The sequence below is a fragment of the Neophocaena asiaeorientalis genome, unplaced genomic scaffold, assembly GCF_003031525.2.
Source record: "Neophocaena asiaeorientalis asiaeorientalis breed wild unplaced genomic scaffold, Neophocaena_asiaeorientalis_V1.1 scaffold7, whole genome shotgun sequence".
Lineage (NCBI taxonomy): Eukaryota > Metazoa > Chordata > Mammalia > Artiodactyla > Phocoenidae > Neophocaena > Neophocaena asiaeorientalis.
The window spans coordinates 8446113-8469634 of NW_020185337.1; the positions used below are offsets into that span (position 1 = coordinate 8446113).

At 38.9% G+C, this 23522-nt stretch overlaps 1 protein-coding gene across 2 annotated transcripts in view; it reads left to right on the plus strand.

Moving 5' to 3' along the window:
* Nucleotides 1-22399, plus strand: part of SLC39A8 (solute carrier family 39 member 8) — a 72447-nt gene extending 50048 nt beyond the window's left edge. For both annotated transcript variants that reach the window (XM_024736198.1, XM_024736197.1), the window contains exons 7-9: nucleotides 18237-18444; nucleotides 18645-18829; nucleotides 20934-22399. In XM_024736198.1, the coding sequence (XP_024591966.1) occupies nucleotides 18237-18444; nucleotides 18645-18829; nucleotides 20934-21083 (543 nt within the window). In that variant the 3' untranslated portion in view covers nucleotides 21084-22399. The remainder of the gene's footprint in view (nucleotides 1-18236; nucleotides 18445-18644; nucleotides 18830-20933) is intronic.
* Nucleotides 22400-23522: the final 1123 nt, after the last annotated feature.

Consider the following 23522-nt stretch of genomic DNA (forward strand, 5'->3'; position numbering starts at 1 on the left):
AAGATCTAGTGGAAGGTGGAGAATGTGTTTGTGGGCGGAGGGGTGTGTGTGTGTCAGATGCCTCCATCTCAGGCAGGTGGGAAGTAGCAGTAAGGAGCACGGGGTTGGCGAAGAGAGGAAAAGCTTGGAATAGGTTCTCTGTTAATGTAGTTAAGAGGGGATTAGAGATGATAACAGATTGCTGGGTAGAAAGGCAGATTTCTCAACCCTGAGCCTGTGTCCTTACTTTCAGGGGTGGAAATGTTGACCTTTACATCCTGGACTCACAAACTCAAGCAATACTCTGCATGGGTGCAAGGCAGAGATGGTGATACTCCACCTGGGTAGACTCCCACACTGTTGCAGACCCCGAGAACAGCATGCCTGCAACCTTTGGAGGGTTCTGGGAACCAGGGGGTCACATATGAAAGTAGCCTGCTCCTGTGTATGAAGTTCCAGAAATATCGTTTTGCGCTCTGCCTCCTGAAAGCTGTCCCCGCACAGATTTTTTCTCTGGTCTGTGAGCCATAGTCAGTGTCAGATAGAGCAGTTCCTCAATAAGCATGTTAGATTTCTGTTACCTGTCACTCCTGAATAATTAACAGCAATAATTGTGATGGTGGTAGTTAGTGGTGTGATGTTGGTGGTATAGATCTTGTGCAGGGAATATACTCAGTACTAGACAAATGTTATTCATGTACAACCTCGATTGGTAGGTGTGATTATCTCCATTTCACAGATGAGGAAACTGAATTTCAGAGAGGTTAGGATTTTTTTGAAATTAGATCTGTCAAACTCAAAGTTCTTTTACCAAAGCCATGTTGCTTTCTGATGTGCATGTTTCTCATCAGTTAAAATGACTACTTTTTAAAAACAATTTTTTTGTTGAATGAAAGGTTCTTTAAATTCTATAGTGCTTTTTAATTTTCAAAAGTTTCACACAGATGTCTTCATATAATCCCATAATAACCCTTTTTTTGTCTCTTACCCCTATTATATTGCCCCTCCACCCATTCCCTCTCCCCACTGGTAACTGCTAGTTTGTTCTCTGTATCTGTGAGTCTGCTTCTTTTTTGTTAGTTTCACTAGTTTGTTGTGTATTTTAGATTTCACATATAAGTGATCTCATACAGCATTTGTCTTTCTATGTCTGACTTATTTCACTTAGCATAATGCCTTCCAAATCCTTCCATGTTGCTGCAAATGGCAAATTTTCATTATTTTTTATGGCTGAGTAGTATTCCATCATTGTATGTATGTATGTATGTATGTATGAATGTATGTATCTATCATCTATCTCACATATTCTTTATCCATTCATCTGTTGATAGACATTTAGGTTGCTTCCACGTCTTGGCTATTGTAAATAGTGCTGCTATGAACATTGTGGTACATTTACCTTTTTGAATTAGTGTTTTTGACTACTTTTAATGAACAAATATAAATACATTTTTTGTGGGAAAAAATTCTGTCCACTTATTAAGAATCTACCATGTACTTGGAATTCCTTAGAGGTAGGTATATCCATGTAAAAATAGTTATAGTGTGGTGTGATGAGTACTCTAGTAGACGTATACACAAGTTGCTGTGCTGAGAAAGATGTGGCACATGTTAGAGTGGGAAGTGATGCAGATGAAGTGGTCCCAGATGCTTTCCTGAGAAGATGATGCTTGTACCAATTGTGAAGGATAGGTGTGAGATTGCTAAGTAAATAAGATAGGATGAAATAGGTGCAGAGGGTACTTCCAATTATTATTTGTAAGCATTTGGCCATTTCTAATTTTTAAAAATTTAAGCAAGTACCCCTGTAGAACAGGTCTTAAGAATCCCCCTTAGGAGGCTGTTTGATGAAATGCATGAACCTTTGCAACAGAAGAATATACAGACCCACCAACTATTATATCCAATTTAAAGTATGTACACCCCTACAACTGAAACACCCTTACAACCTCCCAGCTAATCGTCTCTGATATAGAGAGATACTTGATAAAAGAAAATAAATGCCCAGGGGTGGGAGTAGAGAGCACTGTAGTAGGTGCCTTACAGCTATTATGTTTAATTCCTACAGAAGTCCTGGGAAATAGGTATTAAGTCTATTTACAGATTTAATTAAGACTCAGTTAAGTTAAAAAACTCACACAGGTTCACACAGATAATAAATGGCAAAGTTATGATGAGATCCCCTCCTGGGGTCTTGAGTTCCAAACCCATGTTCCTTCCGTATATAGGCATGACAACGACCTTCCTAACGGGAACATTGCTCTAATCAGTTCTGATTTCTAACCATGAACTTACGAATGAACTTTTGCAGTGCAACTTGAGGATTGCCTGCAGAGTGAAACCTCATTAAATTTGACTCTGCTAACCTGTCATAGCTAATAACGTATGATTTGTTACATTTTGCTTGTAGACTGGGCTGTAGAGTACTTTGGCATCCTCTATAAAAATTGCTTTTGAAATAATTTGTTAGGAAGATGCATCTAAAGTTTTCAAGTTACCTCAAGAAACACCAAGTTGTTATTTGTAATTGAGATGCTCCATTAATCTTATCCATACAACGTGGCAGGTTTTCTGAAGGCCCTCTACCACACCCCGTGCCTGCTGTGGAAGCTATTTGTGAGTGTGAATTCTGGAAAGCTATAGAAGTGTATTTATCTAAACATGTTCTATACTAAATTGCTTTCACTAAACAGGCAGGACTCATCCCTATTTAAAATTAGTGAGGTTTTACTCAATTAGGCTTGATGTCAAGTTAATTTTTCCCCCATTAGTATAATGAAGAATTGCTGTGTCGCTTTGTTGTGCATATGCTGATTGATAAAAAAAATTGAGGATGAATGCCAATACATTTTTCTTTTGAAAAGTGAGGAAAAAACTTACGAGGTTCAAGTAAATTATTCCGGGCATCAGAAAGAGTTGCTTAATTTTATTATGCAAACTAGCATAAGCAATGGGAAAATGTAAATATATATTCTATTGCTGGTGTCCCTTTTACATCAGCTTTTTCAGGCTTTTTTAAAGGTTGAATTATAAAAGATGTCCATGTCATAAACACTGGGCTTGCCAAAATTGGTCTCTTTTTAAAAAAAATTTTGCTGTTTGCTCATTTGAAAATATTTATGTGGTGCTATATTTTTTACATGCTGCATCTTGCAGTTTGGGAATACTGGATCAAGACCCGGTGAGTAATTTTTACTCAGTGGATTGCATGATGGAAAATTTGCCAAAGCATGAGATGTTTTATTGTAATAAGTAAAATTCATGTCCCAAGGAGAGGCTATTGGGGAGGTAGAATTTATTCTATATTCTAGTATTCCATATTATATTTATTCTATATATTTCAAAAATGAGAATCCTAAATTAGAAAGATCACAAAGCTAAAGTATCTTGCAAATGAAGTGTGGTCTTGCCAAGATGTTTTCTGAGTTTAACACTGCTACACTCTGTAGTAGAGCATTAGCAGATTGTCTCACACACACACACACACACAGATGTTTATCTGCCTATATATTCCTATCTATTCAGTTTTATGTCTGAGGCAAATGTCCAGATCACACAAAACACTTTTATAACTAGACATACTTCACTGATTATCTTAGTGAATAGAAAATAATTGAAGGTGTTTAAAGACCAAATTAGGTGTTCAGTCTTAATAAATTACCATCAGGTTGCAGTCAGATCATTGATTGGGTGGTGGAATTTGATTTTACCGTGTGCTTGCTTTTTAGATAGGGGATTTCAGTCCCTTTTTGAGGATCTCAGTGCAATTAAGTTAATGACTCTTCATTTTTGTTAATTAAGTGGTGACTTTCTCAAACTGTCTTTAACTTTGTTCACCGTGTTGATCAGTGGCCCAATTTATTCAGATCTATTGTATGTTTGAGTTCTTATCAGTGAAAAGGAGAAACCTCAATGTGTGAGCCCCCATTTCTTTTTTTTTTTTTTTTGGCGGTACGCGGGCCTCTCACTGTTGTGGCCTCTCCCGTTGCGGAGCACAGGCTCCGGGCACGCAGGCTCAGCGGCCATGGCTCACGGGCCCAGCCGCTCCGCGGCATGTGGGATCTTCCCGGACCGGGGCACGAACCTGCGTCCCCTGCATGGGCAGGCAGACTCTCAACCACCGCGCCACCAGGGAAGCCCCCCCATTTCTTTTTAAAGTGGTTCTTTTTGCTTCTTATTTCTGATATCAGGTATCAGAGCATTAAAAGTAAAAAAAAGAACAAACTTTATTGAATCTTCTACTGAGGATATCAAATTGCTTAATGAGCATGACTTTATTAAACCTTTATAGCAACTCAGTGAAGGCAGATTAAAGAAAAAAATTCAATGGCCGAGAAAGCACCAATAAAGATCACCTTTGAAGTTTCAGTAAACCATGCAGGTCTCTGGTTTGATGCTTTCTAGTTTACCTACTTTTATCACTAGGTTATAAAATACATATCAGAAAAACTGAAGTGAGGGATCATCAATAGTTTTCTAGGCTGCAAAACAAACAAATCTAGAGATTGTTTTACATTTGGAAAGTAAAATTTCAAAGATCCTTTACTGGGAGGGCATCATTTTGCAGAAAATTTCTCTGGATTCTTTGTAGTTTTTCTGACTTGGACCAAAATTTCAGTCATGCAACTTATATATTTAAACAATAAAGGCAATCTTAAACCGAGCCTTCTTTTGTGGTAACAGTTCACATTCTGAATGACATCCTAGTCTGTAGGTCAAATCAGTAAAGCTGTATTAATGGGCAGGAGTATGGTATTTAGTTTTTCATTCTGTCATTCATTCACTTGTCATGTATCCTGTGATCACATGCCTAATGCCAGTCTCTGTTCCACCCCCTGGAGATATTGTGGCAAATTAGACAGAAAATGTCTCTGATCTCTGGCACTGTTTTTGTTCCAGTGGGTACATAGCCCAACATTATAGGGTTACAGATGCTGTGCAGGGAATTGAAATGTGGTGATGTCTGGGCAGCTAGTTTGGGTGGTCAGGAACATATTTAAGCTAAAATCTGAACTGTAGGAAGCAGCTCTCTATGCAAAGATCAGGGAGAAGATGGTCATGGCTGTGGAAACAGCCAGCACAAAGTCTCCAGGGTGGGAAAGACTTTGGTGGGTTTTAGGAATTGAAAGAAGATCAGAGTAGCCAAGGCACAAGGGATGCTGGCATGAAATGACATTGGAGAAAATTTTAGATGGAACTCCTTCAAAGTAAGTGTTACTGTGTTTTAACGTTTAAATAAGTATAGATAATCTCAAATAAGCCTCTGGTTCTAAAATTACATTTTATTAAATTAAATGTAACAGACTCAGGAAGGGACAGTCAAAAAACAACTGTATAGTTCCTATCCATACTGCAGTCTGTAAACAACAGATTATATGGAGTAGATTTGAAAGCCCGAGATGGTGTTTTATTCCCTCAGTGATTGGAGGTATTAAGTGTGTCTGAAGTGTTAGCAAACCCCAAAACATCAGCTTAGTGTATTCTACTCAAAACCAGAGGTATGGGCTTCCCTGGTGGCGCACTGGTTGAGAGTCCGCCTGCTGACGCAGGGAACACAGGTTCGTGCCCCAGTCCGGGAAGATCCCACATGCCGCGGAACGGCTGGGCCCATGAGCCATGGCCGCTGAGCCTGCGTGTCCGGAGCCTGTGCTCCGCAATGGGAGAGGCCATGACAGTGAGAGGCCCGCATACCGCAAAAAAAACCCAAAAAACAAAAACCCAGAGGTACTTGAATTACTGGCACCTTCCATGATAGAGACTGGCAACAACAATAAAATAACCCATTATCATAGGAATAAATTACTGAACACAGAATTTCTTATCTGGAAAAACTCAGTTATTTTAAGCAGTCTTCTCTGCCTTTTATTGCATGGGCTTAGGAGTCAAATCATCTGGGTTCAATGGCTTTTCCATCTCTAGCTGTGTGGTTTTGGTCCAGCCCTTACCTCTAGTACCTGCATTACTGCATCTGCGATTGGATGTTAGAGGTGCTCAGCTCACGGCGTTTAGCAGAGTACCTTGCAAATGGTAAGCACTCAACAGTGCTAGTCACCTTTGTTGCTACTATGATATTTTGCCCCCTTCCTCCAACAATCTTCTGAAAAACGTGTAAGTATCCTCAAGTTAGATGCAAGGCGGCTGCTGGTAAAAGTCTTTTGCCCTTCGGAGGTCACCGGGACGGGTGTGGAGGCACTGATGTCTGCTGACTAGGATGTGATTTGGCATCCCATTACTCCATCCAGTTCAGCAAAACAAGACCCCCACCCCCTTGATTTATTTAAAAGAAAAATTTACTGAACACCTACTAATGTTAAACTTTGGGCTGAAATGAAAAAAAAATCCTTGTCCACAAGGAGCTTTTGATCTGGCTCCACGACGTTCAAGAATTGGTGACAAAACAAGCAAAGAACGACAAAAACACTTCTGCACTTTCAGCGTATTTTTTTTTTAATGTAGATGAACCAATTTGGAATTGATTAATGAACATTTTTCCATGCACCCTTTACCCATGTTGTGTAACTGCCCTTATGTTTGTTCTTTGGAAAGACTGGAATAGATGCTTCATGTGACAATGATTTGTGAACCTGTCATGAGAGAAAATGTACTTTTACTATTACTTGACCTTCATTTATTCAGACAACAAATGTTCAGAGTGCCTGCAGTGCTAGATACTGGATGAACAGGAGTGAATAAGAGAAAATAAAACCCCATATTTTCTGGAGATCACAGGCGTAGTTTGTTTGGCATAGAAGTTTAAATCCTGTCTCTGCTCCTTTCTAGAGGTGTGACTTTGGGCAAGTTACTTAATTAACCTCTTTATAACTCAATTTCCTCATCTATAAAATGGAACTAATAACCTCATGGGGTTATTGTGAAGATTAAATGACTTTACTACTAATGACTTGTGCTACTACTATTATCATTTTACTGTTCTGAGTTCTCTGAGTACATCCTGTGTCTTTCATGCTCAATTCCTCACTATCAAATTTCTTTTCTTGAATATAAAAGAATGTATATATATGTATAACTGAATCACTTTGCTGTACAGCAGAAATTAACACAACATTGTAAATCAACTATACCTCAATACAAATTTCTTTTCTTAAACTGGTGAGCAAATCTTCAGAGTATCCATTTGCATCTTTAAGAGGGAATGAGGTCCTGGTACCCTTATCCCCTGTGTAGTTCTCACCCCTCACGCTCCACATACAAAGTAGAGATGCTCTGGTTTTCTAAACTGTTGAAATATAGACCGGGGCCAGCTGCCTCCTCAGAGAACAGGGTTATTTCTAACCCTCTGTTGCTCACTTTCTTCTCTACTGGCAGACTCTCTGTCTCTTAGCGCCCCCGCTGTGGTCCTCATTGCCTCTTCTGTCGCGGTGACTGCGGCTGGCACTTGCTCTTGTCCCTCCTGTCACCTGTCATCCCTTGCCTCTTATCACTTCCCCAAACTTCTTGCTCTAAGAGGCTTGCATTTCTAGATCTCTGCCAATCAGACAGCCGGCCCTCATCTTTTGCAGGGCTCGATAGTCAATCACTTGTAGTACACTGGGTGGGATCTTCTTTATTTCAGTTCTTTTTACATAATTCATGTCAAATGGTAATTACAACACAGGCAGCTGCTGCATGGCGTCGGTTCCTCTACCACATCCCACCCTACTCCTGTTTCCTCCTCTGAATTATTCTGGGAGACTTGATCCTGAGCAATGTAGATATCCCTGCCATTGGGGAACCCCATTTTTCAGGAGCCCCGCAACAGAATTCTCCAACTTAAAGGAAAATTTAACCAATTTCCTGGTGCCCTGACTTCCTTTAAGGCTTCTCAGTAACAATGAGAGTTGCGTGGGCTGGGGAGTACATCATGTAAGCTTTTTCTAAGAAACGATATCCTGCTTCTCGAATGTATCAGAGCATTAATGCCCTCCTCCATCTGTAGTAACAGTAGGCATCCTTTTAGAGGGGCGTAAGTAGTCCATTAGGGTAACTGTAAATACTTAATTAGTATATACTCTAAGTTCCATTGGCAAAATAGTAACATAATTTCTTGAAAACCCCTCAGATTTCTCCTAAATTATTTTTATCAGGACAGTAAAATGATATGGTCCCAACTGCAAATGAAAGACAATTATTTCAACTCCTAAAGAGCTAAATAACTTCAGTCACCTCTCACAGAAGGGATGGAGGGAAAGGAAACAATTTTCAAGCTTTCGGGAAATTATTATTTTCTCGTTAATGGTTATTTTCATTGGCAAAGAGAGTTTTGAAAATAGTTATGAGGTTTGTCTTGAAACCAAATGACTAGAGACTAAGTGCATTTGAATTATATTTGGTTATATGCATTAAAGATAAAATTAATTTCTCTTTTCTCATATGAAGTCTGATTTTGGTTATAGTGAGCTGAGACTGACTCTTAAGGGCTAGTGGAAGGACAAAGGAACCACCAGCTATAAAGTCCATTGAAATCTCTTGAAAATATAGCCATAAAAGCAAAGCCCATCGAAATTTTATATTTGTATAGTGCCTTTAGCTCTTTATATCTTTGTGTCTATTTAATCCTTTTTGTAAGTTTTCCTGTTCAGATACATATGATAGTATATAAAGAGTCTGTGAGTGTTGTATGTGGAATGAGCATTTAACTTTGAATCAGTCGTGTCCTTTCCAGAATGAGATGGCACTTCCAAGTAAGGATAAATAAAAAATAGAAAAAGGGCAGTTTACAAAACTCTGGGCAAGTTGTGGGTGAACCACAGGGGAGAGTACAGTAAACCTGGGGCTTGAAATGGTGGAGCAGTTAGCAATCTTATGTCCAAAGGGAAAGGGGAAGGAAGAAGCTACTAGAACTGGGAGGGAACTAATCTTGTACAGAAAGCCACTGTTCATTGGAGCAGTGACCTTTAATTAGGGACATAGCCAGCCTAAGTTGCCCCTCAAGGAGGGAGCCTGGGGGATAAATTAAGCAAACATTGGGATGGCCAATGAAAGATACCAAGTGACATTTATAGTCAGGTCTTCCCTCTCACTTTATTACTGAGAGCATCCTCAGTGATAGGCTCTTATGAGATTTAATGGAATAGAATTGTCTTCATATTCTGTGCCTTTTACAAGAGGTCCATCTATATATTTTTTCCAGATCTCTGCCAGCAGTTTCCAATTTTGTTTTTTGAAAGTCTCTGATCATCTGGCCAACTCTTTTAGCACCCACCCATGAGTTAGAGTAGATGTATATCTCAGGCCATTACTTCTACAGGAAGTTCAACACAACATTCAAAAGTTCTGCCCACTTGGAGGATTTATCTTTATTGTTTTAAGTTCATTGTGAGTAAGATTGTATAGCTGGTTGGTGCTGGAACACTCACTATTCACAGTTAACTGGCTATAGGAAATGCCCCATGTAGCCTTATTGTTATTAAGGGAAAAGAGATGAACTATGAGGTTTAGATTATGAGAGTCTGAATCGACTGCCATTGCAATCTGTGTCTTCAAGACTGGTGTGGGCTTGTACTCGTATATACAATTTAATGATGGAATGCTGGTGTGAACAGCTGATTTATGGCTTGCTGGGAATGATCTCAGGGCCACTAGATGTTCCATGGGCACAAGGTAAGTCTCTAGAAGGACCTAGGAACAAGCAAGGAACTGCTTTTGAGATAAAGAATAGTTTATGGCAAAAAAGGTCATGGCTTTAACCTAACATCTTAAGGGTCTGCACTGTGATTCTCTGATCAGGGATTGCCAGAAGGCTCCTTTCAGCATCTCTGTCTGCCACAGATTATTCCAATTCCACTGGCTCTGCTGGGTCCTAAGAACCAACTGGCAGGAAAGCTTGCAATATAGCCTAGAGCTTGCAGAGTCCTTTCATGTTCTGGGCTTCATTGAAAATTGAAGCCCACCCATGGGTAACCAATGTCCCACTTCCCCATACTTTGAATATATGAAAAACCCAATTAAATTCCATTTTGGGGGGTCTGTTTTTTATGGCCACTTCCAGTACCAGTGATTCTATCAGGATCCCAATGGGAAACAGATGGATTACTCAGATTAGAATAATTTGAGGAAGATTTATTTATAAGGTGTGAGTGGGTTATAAGAGTAGCGCATGAACCAGGGACCAGTAATGGTAAAGTTGTTACCACCCCTGGGCCCAAAGGATAGCGAAGAAGGAGCAGTTACTAGAACCCGGGAAGAGAGTTGTCTTGAGAAGAGCTGTGTTCTCCATTTGAGGGTCACTGACAGCTTGAGGTGACCACACAAAGGGGTATCAGAGGAATAAGTACCCTGACTTCTCCTTCCTTTCTCCCCCTAAGCTCCCTCTAGGGCTTCCCAGTGGTCTATCTCAAATGGAAACCAGAGGATAAGAAGCCTGTAGCAGTGGCCCATTCAGGAAAACAGCTTCAGGACAGAGAGCGGGGCGAGAGCGTGGAGAGTCATTCTAAAACGGCAGAGGGGAATTAATTGTCATGGGCCTGAAGTTTGAGTTTGGACTATAAATTCCAGCAACATGGAGATTCTTTTATTTATATTTCTGTCCTCGGTTCCTAGCACCATTCCTGCCTGCTTTAAAATAGGTGTTTTAAGGAGCGTAATGCCAACACCTCCTGTGTGATGTCGAGCAAGTCATTTATATTCTTGGACAGTCATTCTCCTCCTCTCTAAAATTAGGATACTACTATCTGTTCTGTTTTACTCATGAGGATGTTGTAAAGGTCAACAGGAAACGAAGACACTAATATATGCGAGTGCTTTGTAAACTGTGAGATGCTGAATACGCAAGATGCTACTTTACATCTTAGAGATCCCTTTCTTCCTATACCAGTCAGTTATCTGACTCATAAACTTACTAATTTGGGTTGCATACATTTCACAGTGGTTTTTACCTTCTGGTTAATTAACCTCCTGACTCTTTCATACACCTTGAACTCCAGTAGTCGAAAGCTCGATAGCTTTCTTCGAGAGTATATTGTGTCCAAGCTCAAGCATCCTTGTTAAAAGTTTTCCTTGTTTATTTTTAACACGTGTCCCTGCACCCTCTCACTTCTCTAAAGCTCTTTTTTGGGTAGATGTACTTTTTCTCCTATTTTCTCCAATCATCTTGGTCAGTATGCTTCTGAATTTCTTCAAGGATCAGATGTGAGCAGTCTTCCATCTTGCACACTTTCCTCTTAGGCACTTTTTGTTTTTCTTCCTTTTAATAATGCTGTGTTCATCTGTACTTCGTTAGGTAAAATGATCTGTGTGACACAGTAATAACTGTTCATGGAGCGCTTAGCAGTTCATAAACATCTTATTTAATCATCACAATTTTTCTGCATTCTACAGATAAGGAATCTGAAGTCAGATTCCAAGTAAATTTTTTTTAGAGCAGTTTTAAGTTCATAGCAAAATTGAGAAGAAAGTACAGAGATTTCCCATATATCCCCTTCCTCACACTTGCCTAGCCTCCCCCATTATCAATATCCCCCAGCAAGTCAGTACCTTTGTTACAATCGATGAACCTGCATTGACACATCATAAGCGCCCAAAGTCCATAGTTTAGAGTTCACTCTTGGTGTTGTACATTCCATGGGTTTGGACAAATGTGTAATATATCCATCATTGTAGTATCATATAGAGTATGTTAACTGCCCTAAAAATTCTCTGTGCTCCACCTATCCATCCCTTTCTTTTTCCCCAGCTCCTGGCAACCACTGATCTTTTTACTGTCTCCCGTTTTGCCATTTTCAGAATGTCAAATAGTTGGAATCATAGAATGTAGGCTTTTCAGATTGGCCTCTTTCACTTAGTAATATGCATTTAAGATTCATCCATGTCTTTTCATGGCTTGATAGCTCATTTGGGGGGGTGTGTAACAAGATTCCGTTGTCTGGATGTACCATAGTTTATTTATCCATTCACCTAATTAAGGAGATCTTAGTTGCTTCCAAGTTTTGGCAATTAGGAATAAAGATGCTGTAAACAACAGGTTTTTGTGTGGACATAAGTCTCCAACTTCTTTGGGTAAATACCAAGGAGCATGATTTCTGAATCATATGGGAAGTGTATGTTTAGTTTTATAAGAAACTGACAAACTGTCTTCCAAAGTGGCTGTACCATTTTGCATTCCCTCCAGCAATGAATGAGAGTACCTGTTGCTCCACATCCTTGCCAGTATTTGGTGTTCCTGAGTTTGGCCATTCTAATAGGTGTGTAGTGTTATCTTGCTTTAATTTGCATTTTCCTGATGACATATGATGTCGTATCCTTATTTGCCATCTGTATGTCTTCTTTGATGAAGTGTCTGTTAAAGTCTTTAGCCCATTGTTTAATAGGGTTTTGTGTTTTCTTATTGTTTAGTTTTAAGACCTCTTTGTATATTTTGTTTAAGTCCTTTATCAGATGTGTCTTTTACAAATATTTTCTCACATTCTGTGGCTTGTCTTCTCATTCTATTGACATTGTCTTTTGCAAAGCAGAAGTTTTAAAATTTTAATAAAGTCCAGGCTATCAATTATTTCTTTCATGGATTATGCTTTTGGTGTTGTATCTAAAGAGTCATGGCCATACTCAGGGTCATCTAGGTTTTCCCCTGTGTTATCTTCTAGGAGTTTTAGAGTTTTGCATTTGCATTTAGGTCTGTGATCCATTTTGAGTTCATTTTTGTGAAGGGTGTCAAGCCTGTGTCTAGGTTTATTTATTTATTTTTTTTCATGTGGATGTCCACTTCTTCCAGTACTATTTGTTGAAAAGACTGTCTTTCTTCATTGTATTGCTTTTGCTTCTTTGTCAAAGACAAGTTGACCGTATTTATGTGCGTCTACTTCTGGGCTCTCTATTCTGTTCCATTGATGTTTGTCTACTCTTTCATCAGTACCACACCATCTTGATTACTGTAGGTTTATAGTAAGTCTTGAAATCAGATAGTGTCAGTTCTCCAAATTCGTTTCTTTCCTTCAATGTTGTGTTAGCTATTCTAGGTATTTTGCGTTTTCATATAAACTTTAGAATCACAAAATAACTTGCTGGGATTTTGACTGGGATTGTACTGAATCTATAGATCAAATTGGGAAGGACTGACATCTTGACAATTCTATGTTGAGTCCTCTAATGCGTGAACAGAATAGTTTTTCTTTGGTTTCTTTCATTATAGTTTTGTGCTTTTCCTCATATAGATCTACATATTTTGTTAGATTTATGCCTAAGTATTTCATTTTTAGGGGGTGCTAATGTAAATGGTATTATGATTTTAATTTCAGATTCCACTTATTCATTGCTGGTTTACTGGAAAGCAACTATTATATATTAACCTGTGTCCTGCAACCTTGCTATACTTGTTTATTATATTCTAGGAGCTTTTTTAAAAAATTCTTTTGCATTTTCTACATAGACATATGCCAACAAAAACAGTTTTATTTATTTCTTCCCTATGTGTGTATACCTTTTATTTCCTTTTCTTGTCTTATGTTAGCTAGGACCCAAGTAACATTCCAAATGACACAGAGCTGTTAAGTAGCAGAGCCATTACTTAATCTCACACCCATTTTGTGCCAAAGCCCATACCCTTTAATCATTAAGCTAGCTTGCATTCAGTGCCCCTTTCTTTAACTCTCACCTCTCTTTATTTGCAGCCTCTTAAAATAATATTTTATTGTTTTTATTTATATTACATTAACTTCTCTTTTATGGGCATAGATTTTATGTTCCTTTGCATACAACTTTCAGCTTTTGTTTGTTTACTTATACTTCCTTTTGCCATCTTTGTTATGTTTTTTGAAGTGTTTCTACTTTCCTTTTTGACTCTTTTTTTTTTTACCAGAGTTCTTGCTCTGCAAAATTCTTTCAGCATGGGATGTAGAATTTGAAATTTAACTTTCACCCGCAGTGGTTGCTCACTTTTACCTTCTTATCAATAAAATATATAGACAATAAACCACAAAACCATTGTTATTAATCATGACTCACCTCGCCTCCTCCAACGCACAGTGAGGTCTGACAGTGCTCATGCCATTAACTTAACAAAAGAAGTTGCACTTAGTGGGACAATACACCCTCTTTTTAATGCAGACCAAACCGGCCAGGCAGCTTGCTTCTCCAGCTTTACCTTGTTCAATGATGATAACTCCTGAGTCATCACAGTTTCACTTTTCCCTCTCCTGAGGTTCTCACCCCATGGCTTTAATATTTTGTTTTCTGAGTATTGAAATAATATATAATAAGTGCAAAAAAAAAAAATCCAGGACACCCATAAAAGATACAAGAAAAAACCCAAGGATTATCCACAGTATTATCTCCTAGGGAGAACCATGATTCGCATTTTTGTATATTTTCCAAGTATGTTTGTGCTTTAGGCCATCATGAAATTATATTAATAATTTTTACAAAAAGGTGCCCACTAGACATGTTTTATATATATATATAAACCTCAATGCTATGTTTTGGACATCTTTACATGTGGAAAAATAAAATATTCATCATCTCCACTACTCTGCATAGTATTTCACTGCAGGTGTAAGCCATATTTATATGATCTGTGTACTATGCAGGAGAGCTAAGTTCTTTTTTTTTGCGGTACGCGGGCCTCTCACTGCTGTGGCCTCTCCCGTTGCGGAGCACAGGCTCCGGACGCGCAGGCTCAGTGGCCATGGCTCACAGGCCCAGCCGCTCCGCGGCATATGGGATCTTCCCAGACCGGGGCACAAACCCGTGTCCCCTCATCGGCAGGCGGACTCTCAACCACTGCACCACCAGGGAAGCCCCTCGTCTTCCTCTTTTGATTTCTCTTCCTTTTCCTCCCAACTCATGCCATTCCTCCTTCTCCTTGTGTCCCTTTTTGGTCTTCTTCCTCCTTGCTTAAACTCAGACTGCTCTGCAATACGCATACCTGCTTTCTTCCATTTGATTTCTTAGTACGTTTTTTCCTTTTACTTTGTGCTTCTTCCCCTCCATACTTGTGTTGGGATTCTACTCAGTGTCCTCTCTCCTCTCATAACTTTGTTCCATGCTGTTCTTTCTCCCCCTATTCTGATTAGTCTGCAGTTTGCTTTGACTTTCATTTTCATTAATTATTAAGGTAAGCAATGTTAAGAGCCTTGCTGATGATTACACAGTAATTCTTGTCAGAGCCGAGCGAGAACTTGGTTCTCCTGGACCATCTAGTGATGGTCTTTTCACTAGATTGAGTTGCTTTATCCTGGCTGAGGTTAGAAAGAGCCTCACATTTAGTGTACAAGTCAAGCAAGGAAGAAAGCAAGCAAGCAACAACAGCAAAGAAAAATAAAAAATAAAGGGAAAGAGAAGAATAGTCCCTAATTTAACTAAAGAGACTTGACTTAATTGTCTCTCTGCACAGTGACTTTGTTCCAGCTGAATTAAAAGAGAACTGTTTGTGAATGTTTGCCTTCTTTCATTTGTTCTAAGACTATTAAAAATGTATAACTGTTAACCTACCCAACACTGTCATTTGAGACCTAAGATTATAAGGCTAAAAGGAAGCATAATAAATAGAGTCAGTAATATCTGTACTCAGAGGTAAGAGAACCATGCCTGATATATTAATTTAATTTCTTTTTCCGAATTAAAGGAGTTTGTATACAGACTCTGTACAAAATATCAGGCAGTCAAGACTTGGTCTTATAATCTTTCCCCTAAATCGTCACAAGTAAATAAGGAAATTATAAATATGTGATTAGGTAAACCAAGTTGGAAGAGGAAAACAAGTGGTCTTATTAAATGTATCTTGGCAGTAGGTTTTTGCAAAGCCAAGGTCACTTCCTCTGTGGCTTTTTCTCATGCCTGCCTTTGTTTCTCTGTTGGCAGTAATTGCTTCCTGATCCGGAGCATTTCTTATCCAAGCTACCCATTTGACATGAACTAAGTCACTGTTGTTTATTATGTTGTGCATTTAAGATATATCAATTAATTAAATTAATTAAACAAAGAGACAATTAAGCTGAGGTGGCTGTAATGTCATATACAAGCAATCCAAAATCTAAGCCTGTAAATGTCTCAATGTTACAAAATCAAAACCTAAGGACAATCCATTGCAAACAGCCATCTAGGCTTTAAGCCGTAGCCAGCCAATAATTTTCTTGCTTTGCTTCCGTCTTTTCTCGGTAAAAGTGTCTCCCTGCGCTTCCTGTCCATGGAATGCTCCTAACCACTTCTGGTTTGACACTGCCAGATTGGAATCCATTCTTGTTCAAATAAGATCTTAAACTTTTTCATTTGCCTCGGTTTATGTTTTTAACACTATACAGTAAAAAGACCACATTTGAAAACCAGATGGAATTCTTTTTATGCGGATGAGAATTGCCTTTTAAAGTAAAAGGAGGTTAAATACTTATTCCAACATTGCTTCCAGTGTTTTTGAGAGAAAGGGGGTATTCTCCTTGCAAATTGCCTTCAGACTTTACCACAAACAGGAGGTGTTCCCTACCCCCCACCGTAAGTTTGGAGTAGTAGAACAGTTACTAGAAAAAGCACACTTCTTTCTTTTGTATCCCTAGGAAGTTCACCAGCCTTTCTGTGCTTTAGTGTCCTCAACCATAAAATGATGGATAATAGCAGTACTTAACTCATAGAATGGCTCTAAAGGAATTAAATATCTAAACTGCTTAGTACGGTGCCTGGCACATAATAAACACCATATGCCTCTGCTATTACTGTTTCTACCGCTACTAACAGCTAGCAAACTACTACTGACAATCCTCCCTCCTTTCATATTAATTTAAGAATTTATTGGCTCCAGGGCTTCCCTGGTGGCGCAGTCGTTGGGAGTCCGCCTGCTGATGCGGGAGACACGGGTTCATGCCCTGGTCCAGGAAGATCCCACATGCCGCGGAGCGGCTGGGCCCGTGAGCCATGGCTGCTGAGCCTGCGCTTCCGGAGCCTGTGCTCCGCAACGGGAGAGGCCACAACAGTGAGAGGCCCGCGTAACACACACACACAAAAAAAAAAGGATTTATTGGCTCCAAATGACTTTTGGCTGTGTCTACAAACAAAAACATCCCTCAAAGCTGAAGATTTGCCACTAATGAAACAGTGAAAAGATGTGTGGCAGGATCTACCTTCAATTCTGAAAGGAGGTCCCCAAACAGTTTTGAGCAATGAAGTGACGTCAGAGTACACGCACAACCACACAGATGATTGCTCTGAAGGAAGCCCTTTTCAGCTGATACATGTTGCACATTTTTAAAAGAGTCAGTTGTATACTTTACATCTTGTTTCTCCAAGGTAAATACGCTTCTTGAAGATAGAAGCTGTATTTTCCACTTCTGTGCACTTTGCATAGCATACTGTTGTACAAATTGCAGGTGTTCAGTAAATATGTTGATTAGCTGCTGAGGTAGAGTTGCAGGAAGGAGAATTAGGAATAAAATGTTCTCCAGTTAATTGCAAATTGCTTCCCTGCTTAAAAATGGATTTGCCTTTTATTATCTTTTCCCACAGTTTCTGGAAGATGTTACAGTTGGCATTTGTCATTTGATTTTATACAATTTTGTAAATTTGATTGAAATTTGAATTCTTGCAAAGGGTCTGTTGTAAGGTTTTCTATTTTTATTATTGTTTCAAAGTGGAAAGAAGTGTTGTATAAAAGCAAGCCTGTTCCAATCACACTTCATGGAATTTGTTAAGAGAATCATTGAAATTTAGAGCTTGTAGGGACCACGTTGTTACAGCCTAAACACGCAGCACACTACCTGAATACCATGGAAACTTAATAAGTCATTGAAAAATAAATGAGCCATTGAGTACACTCTCTTCACTTCACAATTGAAGAAACTGAGGCCCAGATTCCTTGCCCGCAGTCACACAGTGGCATAAGATAGATTAAAATAAATGTTCCTTGATATCATCATGCTTTAAATATGGATCTCACATTTAAATTGTAACATGGAAGAGACTTTAAATTTAGTCTTTGACAAACTTCTTTTACTTTAAAGAATGTGAATAAATCAAATTCTTGGTTAGTATCAGTTACACTTTAGGAAGGCAGTCGTAAGAATTTGTTCATACAAGTCGAAAGGATTGTTTGAAGGTGAAACCAAAGCGAAATGTTTTTCAAGTGGTTTGTTCAAGGCCTGTCAATCTCTTCCTTTCCTTTCTCCCTCCCATAAGTTTTTTTCTCTGTTTTTATATGATTAGGGGTTCCTATCTACTATGAAAGACTTTCTGGTGGAGACATTTGTCTCTCTCAACATGTAACACATCCACTTCTGTGCATTGCTTAGACTTTCAAGAAATATTGGTGGTATCCTGTTGACTGATTTTCTGTTATTTTGCAGGATGGAAAAAAAGAGTCAGGCTCATGTACCTGTATGAAGGGGCCGAAGCTCTCAGAAATAGGGACCATTGCCTGGATGATAACGCTCAGTGATGCCCTCCACAATTTCATCGATGGCCTGGCCATCGGGGCCTCCTGCACCTTGTCTCTTCTGCAGGGACTCAGCACTTCGATCGCCATCCTGTGCGAGGAGTTCCCTCATGAATTAGGTAAGGGACACTGCTCTTGTTCTCCAAGTCAGGTGCTTCTTGGTTTCAGGGGAGGGAGATGTTTCAGGTGACACACTCTTAAAAATCCTGCTGATGTCTCAAAAAGACGGAGCCCTTTTTTAGACAATGATGATTTTCCTTTATTTCATCCCCAAATAGGAAGGTAACCCTACTCACTTGATGTGTTCTTCTTCTTTTAGGGGACTTTGTGATCCTACTCAATGCAGGAATGAGTACTCGACAAGCCTTGTTATTCAATTTCCTTTCTGCCTGTTCCTGCTATGTTGGGCTAGCTTTTGGCATCTTGGTGGGCAATAATTTTGCTCCAAATATTATATTTGCCCTTGCTGGAGGCATGTTCCTCTATATTTCTCTGGCGGATATGGTAAGAAATTTTAAGATTTTTATCTTGTTTTAATTTAAATTTGGAATGACACATCTGGGTTATGAATTGACTAAGGGTGACCTTTTGCTTTCCACAGTGTGGAAGGCCTTTCTGTTGTAGTTTAAAATATTCCTGGTCCAACAGATAACTCTTTTTCAGTAGTTTGTACTAATAGTGATTTGAAAGTGATTCTCCTTGATTGTTTGATCTAGGATCTCATTGACAGAGGATGAAATGACTTATTTTTGCTGAAGGAGAGATATCTTCCCAGGTGTTTTGCCTTGTGGGTAAAGCTTGTATTCTATACTATGTCTCCATAGGACTTTCCTCTCTTCTTTTGTTAGGATGTCACATTCAGAAGGGAATAACTTGTTAAAGTAAATAGCATTTTGTTATTTCAAAGTTCTGAACAGTGAGAGCCTTTTGAGTTAAACTAAAACTGGTAAATTAAAATTGAACGGTATTTACTTGGGACGGTATATATTTGTATCTATGTTTATGTCTGTGCTGTGTCTGTCTTTATGTCTGTGTGTGTGTAAGAGAGAGAATACCAACGGTCCTGTGCATTTTCAAATAAATCATGGACAGCTTTCTAGAAAATGAAAATGTGCTAAGTGGATGCAACTCAAGGAATGTTTCTTTTGCATTTGGAACTGAGGATGTATTACATACATAATTTAATTTCCTTCATCTGCGTTCTTAGTTCCAAATGATAACTGTCTAGCTCTGTTCATTGTTCTGTGCAGGCCCTTATAAGTGCAAGGATTTCATCTCTTAGAACCATCACTGCATTTATGTTTTTCTTCACAGAATTAATGCCTCATAGCATATTTTATGCTAGGTCATCACTTCTCCTTTCTGTAATGTAAGAACAGAATCTATTAGAGTTATTCAATTTAAAGAAATAATACTAATAAGTGATGCTGTATATACTTACTTGCTTTTTTCAGAAAGCATACTTGCTTCTTTCAGAATGGTTTCATAAATGGCATCCATTTTATCCCAGTAAGGTTTCTCAAATCAGGCAGGTGGATTGACAGTGGATTCTGGAGACCTCTTGGATGCTTTGGTACAATGCACCGCTGTGTGCATTGTATGTATAGCAAATCAATGTGTGTATAGCAGATCACTTTGAAATATGTTTTGAAATGATGGCATTTACAGATCTCCTCATGAAGCCTTTTCAGTAGAAGTTATATGCTGAGAAAGGATAGCTTTTAAGTACAGAACTTGGGGTTTTAGTTGCTTTCACTGCAGTAAGATTGTTTTAGTCTTCATTTCAAGATCAGAGCACAGTTTATTTAAAAACCTTATGATTTTGTGAGGGACAGAACAAGCAAAAGGAAACAAATTGAAGAGAACAGGAATTAAATATATAGTGATTTCTAAAAATGTATTTAATCAGCTACTATTGATTGATATTTTTGTATCAGGCTTGGAAATTGTGGACCCTGGAGGGAGCAAAAAAGGCACAGTCCCCGTGTTCCTGGGGCTTCTGTCTACAAAGAGGGGAACCTGAAATTCAACAAACAAACAAAATCACACACACGATTACATAATTACAAATAAAAAACTGTGAAATGAAAGGAAAAACAATATATATGATGAAAGATGATAATAAGAGAACCTAAATTAGGGAGAGCCTAAGAGAAGCCTTCCGAGGAAAGTAAGATTTAAGCTGAAACTTCAAAGATTTAGCTCATTGAACATTTTGAGGGAAAAGGGTTCAGATAGAGGTTTCGGTGGGTGTGAAGATGTTGAGGATGGAAAGAGGCTGGATGCATTTGAGGTCCAAAAAGAATGGTGTGGACGGAGCAGAGAGAGCAAAGAAGAGAGCTGGGGGGGAGAGAGAGAGAGAGAGAGAGACATAAAATGAGGTACATCCCATCCCACTGTATTGACTCACTTGGGGAACACTATTTTCGTACTTTTCTTGTTGATGTCTAGTAGGGCTGGATATCACTGTTATGCTCTCTATACTAAAACATCTAAACAACTCAGAGAAATGCTCGTCCCCTCCCACCTCCACAGGAATCTATCAGTGACAGTTTTATGTTCTCCCACAAGATGGCAGCAGTTATCTAACAATATATCTTTCCTCTAGTTTCCAGAGATGAATGATATGCTGAGAGAAAAGGTAACTGGAAGAAAAACCGATTTCACCTTCTTCATGATTCAGAATGCTGGGGTGTTAACTGGATTCACAGCCATTCTGCTCATTACTTTGTATGCAGGAGAAATTGAATTGGAGTAATAGGAAGTGAAAGATGGTGTTGTTAACGGAGGCATTTAATAAATAAAACAGCTCCTATTTAGTTAAAAGATAATTTTGTTTTCAGCTGTAGGTCAAGAAAGCTGATTGTTGGTTTTCTGATCTGTGAAATAAGCCATTATTTGTTGTTAAAAATCCTTCAAAAAGCTTTTCAGTTCCAGCTTGAGAAGCCTGATACATGAAGTATTTGTTAAATACTCACTTTTTTTTATGTTTCATGCACACTAAAAATCATCACAGAGCAAGAAACGCCGCATTCTATAATCATTTTGACACCAAGACTTGGAGAAAAATACAGACTAGGCCGTACAAGCCTTTGAACCTCTATGGTTGTATCAAATGTTCAAGTAGTTTCAGAGTGGTTTTCTTTGAATTAATTTGTCTTAGTGCTTTCACAAGCAAGTACACAGATACAAATGATTCCAAGGCCTTAGTGAACCCAGGAGAGAAAGATTGCTCATAGCTTTTTTTTTGTTTTATATTTCAGTTAGGGACTTCTAGGATTGTTTTGGAAACCATCCTGAAATAATATGAATTTTGAAATCAGTAAAGTGTTGTTAGCCCTACTAAGTCCAGACTCAGTGTAAACTCCACCAGATTCCGTAAAAAGCCAGAATTGCTTTCTTATGACTTACGTTATGGTTGTACCATGGCAAACGGCAGAAGAGTATGTAAAGCTGGTGACGACAACGTTTCAGTATCCAATGTGTTTGCTTGTGAAGGTGAAGAAAATGTTCGTTTACAGAAAGAAATTGAATGTAATTTTAAGCAATTTACTTTTAAAGATGAACACAACTATTTAGCAGAGGATATTTTAAGTAAATGAGAAATAACAGCTGGATGGCTGTATGCCAAAGACTGATTGGCTAGGAAATCTATGTTCCTTATGGGTGATTGAGAGACATTCAGAAAATGCTTCTTTTGTGTTCAGCCTACATTTTTCCTATATTGTATACCTTGCAAAATAATTCCACACACCATGGTTATTTTTCTACCCTTTATAAAAGATAGAGCCTGTTTATTCATTTAGCAGATACAAAAAGTTGGTCTATAATTGAACCTCCTAACCCCAATTCACACTCCCAAGTCGTTTAAGGAAAGATGATTTGACAGTGAGGAAAATGATTGAAAGAAGCCAACAATGATCTCAGGAATTATATTTTTCTACAAACCATAAAATGATGTCACATAGCAATAATGCAGATGGGATGAATATTTAACATGTATGTTAATGTACATTTCACTCTATGACTGACAATTAAAGAATATTGTTTGACCAAATCGTAAACACCGTTGAATCCATGTATTGTGTCATTCATTATTCATTTTGATATGTATTTTTTGTGTGACTTCCATGTACTTGGTATTATGAGGGAGAGAAATAGCTATGTTTATTTCAAAGATATTCAGCAGATAAATACTGTAAATATTAATCATTAAAATCAGTAAACATAGAATCTATTTTTATCATTTCACCTTCTTACATTCAATTTTTTTTTTTTTTTTGCGGTACGCGGGCCTCTCACTGTTGTGGCCTCTCCCGTTGTGGAGCACAGGCTCCGGATGCGCAGGCTCAGCGGCCATGGCTCACGGGCCCAGCTGCTCCGCGGCATGTGGGATCTTCCCCGACTGGGGCACGAACCCATGTCCCCTGCATCTGCAGGCAGACTCTCAACCACTGCGCCACCAGGGAAGCCCTACATTCAATCTTAAGAAATAATCTTTACCTCTTTAAAGCACAGCTTGTATGTCTGGGTTAAGAAGCTATTTGCGACATGATATTAAAACAAGATAGTTTGGGCTTCCCTGGTGGCGCAGTGATTGAGAGTCCGCCTGCCGATGCAGGGGATACGGGTTCGTGCCCTGGTCCGGGAAGATCCCACGTGCCGCGGAGCGGCTGGGCCCGTGAGCCATGGCCGCTGAGCCTGCGCGTCCGGAGCCTGTGCTCCGCAAGGGGAGAGACCACAGCAGTGAGAGGCCCACATACCGCAAAAAAAAAACAAGAAAAAACAAGATAGTTTAACAAACTCTCATTTGGTGTAGATCAGCATATATGTGGACTGTCTGGGTGCTTCATGTTACTCTCTCCATGTGTTGATCTTTTGGCCATTTTCCTCAACTCTGAGGAGAACAGAGGCAATAGGGTATGAAGACCAAAAAAGCAAAACAGAAAATTGCTACTTACTAGAGGCTATGGTTCCAGGTAGAAGGTAGGATATGGGAAGCCATGCTTAAATTTAAATTATCCTAGATAACAAAGTGTAAACCTATCAGTCAACATACCTTATCCTGAGACATTCATTATACCAGTTGAATATTCTATAATTTCAGGCTTTAAAGATGCTAGTATGGCAAACCAAAAATGATTTCAATGCGTTTTATGGGTGTGTATACTTTTATTTTTGCATTATTGAACTTTAT